Genomic DNA, 5,682 nt, shown 5'->3' on the forward strand with positions numbered 1-5,682 from the left:
CCTAAAAGACTCTTTAAGGGATTCAAGGTTTGATTGTGAGCTTTCAGAGTTTTTTTTAAGTATTCAACTTTTCATTTGTCTATTACCTGTTAATTTTTCTAAAATTATGAGTAAATTTATTTATTTATTTTTTGAAATAAGGTAAAATTGAGTTGAGAAGTGAAAACATCACTCATTAATAATGAATTGACTAATGATCAATGGTTGTTTTATTTTAATATTTATGAATAGACTTATGAATTCAACTTCACATTCATGCAACTAACTTTTACAATCTAGCTACTAATTTTAATTCCAACTATTAACTTTTACATTTCAATTACTAACTTTTGTATTTTTGTTACTAACTTGTAATTTTTGCAATTAGATTTTATATTTTCGCAATTAATACTTATGTTACTTATTATTGTTTTATTTATTTATTTTGAGCTCATGTTACTTATTATTGTTAATTGTTGATATTTCTGTCTCTATATTTTCCATCATTTCAAAACTAATTTCTTTAATTTTTTCCTCTCATTAATTAATTTTGTAGTTAATCTTAAATTCTTGTTATTTTACACGTTGTCTCATTGAACATGAGGTTTAATTTGAGAGATGGAGATTTACTTGGTGATGGTATGGGGATATTGCCTGGAGTAATAGAGGGTGTTTAGAGTTTACATAATTTTGAATGCAAGGGCTTTGAGTGACGTTTTAGCCTTATAGGTAACTGGGATGTTGAAACATTGTTTATATTTTTGGATCCATATTGAAGCATGTTTTTGAGTTGCTGGGTTAGCAAGAAGCATGAACTTTGGGCTTGGGTTTTAGTTGGGGTGGATGGCAGTGTTGCTAGGTGCACCCAGCATTATTGCTGGTGCACCCAGCATTCTTCTAAAATGTCAAAATTGCCCTTTCTTAGTTTTCCACTTACGGATCAAGCTGATCCGGAATCCGTAAGAGGAAAAATAATTATAATATACTTTTAAATACAACATATTTATTTATAATATAATTAAATCTATTTTTTATTTTATTAAGTATAATATATTTATAAATATTGATTTATCATAAATAATTAATTTTTTAATATATTTTTTAGAATAAATTTGTTTAGAAGATGATATTAAAATACTTACTCTATCCCATTATAATTATTGTTTAAGGTTATTTTATACATATTAATAAAAATCAATAAATACATAAAAGATAATATTATAAAGAATTAATCATATCATTATTAATATTATAAAGAATATAAAAATAATAATTAGTATTATATAAAAAATTAAAATACTAACTACTTTATAATACATTTTTTACATGATCATTAGTATAAGTGGGAAAATTGTAATTATAAGAGAATTTAAAAATATTAGTACGTTATATAAGATCTTAGATAACGAATGATGTTCATTTTTTGGTTGATTATTTTTTTACACCCTTTTCAACTTCTTTATTTCAATTATATTTAAAGTTATATTTTAAATTATTTTTTTATTTCAATTATATTTAAAGTTATAACACGCGTGTATATAGACACAAATGGAATACACAATCAATGAAAATAAATAAAACTAACATTAGTAATGAAAATAAATAAAACCAACAATACTCATGAAATGAGTTCATGTACAATGCGTCTACACCTAACGTATACTAGATGGTCCTGTGTCACACTCCTGGCCAATCTGAGGCATTCTTCGATCACCTCATGTGTCGATGAGCCAGGCGTGACCACCCCTAGACTCAGATTGCTCTCCAACCTCTCAGCAATGTCATCACAAACTTCCTGTTACATACAAAACAAACTAATTACACAAATTATTATGCAAATATTGAGGTAAATGACGTAAATTATTGGTATTACTTACCACTGCATGTCTGGGCTCCTCCGCAGATGTCGACGATGCTCCTGGCTCCGGCACGCGAGGGATGTCCGTCTGAGGGGCCTGAGGGACGACTCGGGGCTGCGGGGCGTGACCATGAGGCAGAGGATCTACTGCGTTGCCTGGTGTCAAGAAAGGATGGGAGATGCGGAAGAACCAGTCGATGTAGTCACTGGAACACGCCCCTGGCACAACGCACACCTCACCTGCAGGTACGATATGATCCTCGTAGTGCATCCACCTGTCGTGTATATCATCATATGAGACCCATGAATCGACAGGAGGAGCAAGAATGGTCTGCGTGTAACCAAACTGCCGCACGACCCTCTCCGGTCGGTATTAAACAGCAACAGGCCCCCAGCGCAAGAGATCGGAGTAGCATGATCTGACGTGGAAGTCCCGGACCTCTCGATGCTCCCTATACGGGGTCCAATAGACATCTGGAATCCGGAGTCGGTCCAGGCGCTCCCTGTACGACGGCGTGCGAATGCTCTTGACGGTCTTCTTTGTCGCAATCCACCTGCACGCACGCGGAGAAGCCTCATCGTAGTCCTGATCAGCAGTGGACTCCGGAACTGAGGGAAAGTGCTCGTAAATCCAGCACTACAGATGTAACATTCAAATTATAAACATTAATAATGAAAGTGTAACAAAATTTAAAGTTTAGCCTGAATGAATGAAAAACATATTTGTTACCTGCAGCAGTGTGATGTAACCGCCAAGTTGTCGACTGTGGCTCATGGATGCATCGTTCAGCTGGTCGTACATATGAACCAAAGCAGCCACTCCCCAAGCGTACCTCTCTGTCATACTGAGGTCACGAAGGGCCTCCAAGTAGACAACATGGACATTGGTTGCACTCTTGTTAGCAAACAGAGTGCAACCCAGTAGGTGAAGAAGATATGCACGAGCCGCAGCTGTCCAATGACCTGCCTGGCATTGGCGCTGATATATATCACGTACCCATTGTAGGCATATATACGGTCCGCGACACTGGACTGTCTCAGCCCTAGCAGACTTTGGAGACACCATCAACAAGTCCACCAGCATCTGAACTGCATCATCCACGTGCAAGGGCTCAAATGCGTGAAAGTCGCCTATAACGGGAAGATGGAGAAGAGAGGAGACGTCGTCCAATGTGATGGTGAGCTCACCCACCGGGAGATGGAAACTAGACGTCTCCCGATGCCACCGCTCCACAAACACAGACAAAAGTCCCCGATCGCCGGTGTCTACGAAACACGCGATCAAAGGACTTAGTCCTGTACCAACGATAAGTCCCTCAATGGCAGGGACAGACCTGCCTAAACTATGGACCTTCCTCCCATGCGAGGATAACTTCAATTCAGGACGCTCTTGAATTGAAGTATAAAAGGAAGGCAAAATTCGTTAAAATTATCATTTAAAGGAAAACTAATAGTATAATTTACAAGTAACTAAAAATAAATAGTATAAATACCTCTCCCGTTCATACGCTACGAGCAACGTGATCCGCATATGTTGTTAGCACAGATGGGCCGCTCGGACCACCCGGAAATCCCTGAGGCTGATCCTCAGCCGCCTCTGTGCCTGCGTCTGCAAGAATGCCCTCCACAACAGTTGGTGCCTCCATCGGATCATCCTGAACATTTGGGTCAGGGATGACTGGGTCATCGACGTGATCCGCAGTCACAGTGACTCGCTGCCTCCATGCGGATGCAGTAGGTCGTCGACGTTGTGGAGCATCATCGGAATCATCATGATCTCCTCTGCCCACACCTCTGCGAGTGACCTGACCTAAGGCACGACCTAATCCTCTGGTCCTAACCATGATCTGCAAATGAGTACCGCAAAATCCATGACTCATTTCATTTTCTCAAATTTCATGCGTCTAACGCATATAGGACATTGATTTGGAACAACATGGTTTTGGTTGTGTTCGTCTCATTGAGACTAACATCAGTAGAGTATGGACAATTTACTTCAGGCCAAAGAAGGCATAGAATTCAATGGATCAAAGAATTTAGGACTTTGTTGCGAGAATTAAGGGTAAAATTTTCCTTATGAGGATTAAATGGATTGTTTTATAAATGTCTCCATGCATTAAATGGATTGAATGGACTGTTTATCTCTTCATTAAATTTTCCTTTTCGTCTATAACATTAATTATATTTGTGTATCAAGACTTTGATTGGCCAATGTTGAGCCAATCAGGAAGAGAGAATTGACATGTAGAATGATTTATTCCATAGGTGTTGAATGAATTCACACATGGGAAGCAGGAATGGTTCAGGTTATGAAGCTAAAATGGTATCCATATTCTCTCAGATTGAGTCCCCTGACAGATCACTTCATGACCATATAATTGAAGCTCTTGGCAAGCTCACTGTTGAACAAGGAATTCCTTATGTTACCAAAAAAGTCATGAGAAATTAAAACAAGTTTTCATTTGTTGCTAAGAATGTTTAGTGTAGCCCAAAGTCAATTCAAGGATCTCGAGGTTGTGATTAAATTTAAAGTCCCTTTTATTAATTGAGAATTTGTGTTTTGTTTCTCTACCTTTTATGTTTTCAGTTTTTTAAATTTAATTGATGATTATGATAGGGTTTTGGGAATTGAATTAGTATTAGCATTAGGTGATAGAATGGCTGCTTAATTGATGACCAAAATGCTTATTGCTCTAAAGTTTGATATAAAACCATTTGTATGGAATAGTTGGTTCATCATTTATGATATTATATTATAGCCGACCATGTGGCTTAGAGTTCTAAATAACTTAAGGTTTTGGGATAGTTGGTTCATGATTCCAAATGCATTTCTTCACATACAGGCTCAGAGGTTCTAAGCAAACTACCATCATGCCAAATTCCCAGTTCTATCATGTCAAATTCCTATTTCCTAGTTTAATCCATTAATTGCAAGTATTTGCATCTATCTAAGGTATGAATTTAGGTAGAAGAAGCTGCAGATTGTTATTCATTGTTGTTCTCCTCTAATTTGGATTTAGGTACAAGAAGCTGCACATTGTTATTCATTGTTGTTCTCCTCTAATTTGTATTTAGGTACAAGAAGCTGCACATTGTTATTCATTGTTGTTCTCCTCTAATTTAGGTACAAGAAGCTGCAAATTGTTATCTAAGGTATGAATTTAGGTACAAGAAGCTGCAGATTGTTACTCACAAGTATTTGCATCAATCATATTGGCCATAACTTAGTTAAAGGAAGTACATGGAAGTTGGCTTATATGGAAGCACATGGAAGTTAGCTTATAGGGATATCAATCATTAGCATACATTCATGGCAATTTGTATGAAACAGTAGATATTCATGACACTATTTATCAAATATTTAGTTTACATTCAGAGGTATCAAATAATATTTGGCAATTTTTGAATTAAAATCAAACTGTGAGTTTCACGAATCAGGTGATCCGTAAAGTATGTTGAGTATTTTACGGATCAAGTGATCCGTAAACTACTCAACATACCTTACGAATCACTTGATCCGTAAAGCTCCCAACGATTTTCGACAGCGTTTTTCGCCATCGCCGACAACATTGGAGCAAAAAAAGTCAAGTTCACGGGCCTGACCTCGACGGTGGACGCGCAAACGACCGTTGCTCTTCGCGGAAGCTTCCTCGCAGCACCACCGCACCTCCTCAACGAAGAAGAAGAAGAGCCACAAAGAAGACGCGCAACCAATGAAGAAGAAGAAGCAGGAAGATGAAGCAGGAAGATGAAGAAGCAGGAAGAAGAAGGAGAGAGCTGATCCGAAAGAAGAAGAACAGAAGCGCAAACGCGGGGAGGGAGAGAGAGAGCTTACGTTTTTTTTT

General features: G+C 37.7%; 1 protein-coding gene across 1 annotated transcript; it reads right to left on the reverse strand.

The window, feature by feature from the left end:
• Positions 1-2,210: 2,210 nt before the first annotated feature.
• On the reverse strand, positions 2,211-3,681 carry LOC102667526 (protein MAIN-LIKE 1-like). The gene is made up of 3 exons (XM_041016136.1): positions 3,346-3,681; positions 2,568-3,209; positions 2,211-2,474 (listed from the first exon to the last, which is right to left on the reverse strand). The coding sequence occupies exons 1-3, from the start codon at positions 3,679-3,681 to the stop codon at positions 2,211-2,213; spliced, it is 1,242 nt and encodes a 413-aa protein (XP_040872070.1).
• Between the last annotated feature and the right edge of the window lie 2,001 nt (positions 3,682-5,682).

Source organism: Glycine max, chromosome 6 (assembly GCF_000004515.6).
Source record: "Glycine max cultivar Williams 82 chromosome 6, Glycine_max_v4.0, whole genome shotgun sequence".
Classification (NCBI taxonomy): domain Eukaryota; kingdom Viridiplantae; phylum Streptophyta; class Magnoliopsida; order Fabales; family Fabaceae; genus Glycine; species Glycine max.

Coding starts and splice junctions, on each gene's coding strand:
- LOC102667526 (XM_041016136.1), bottom strand. CDS start 3,681: ATGGTTAGGACCAGAGGATTAGGTCGTGCCTTAGGTCAGGTCACTCGC. Junction 3,210..3,345: donor CGGATCACGTTGCTCGTAGC/GTATGAACGGGA, acceptor CCTGAATTGAAG/TTATCCTCGCATGGGAGGAA. Junction 2,475..2,567: donor GTTACATCACACTGCTGCAG/GTAACAAATATG, acceptor TTACATCTGTAG/TGCTGGATTTACGAGCACTT.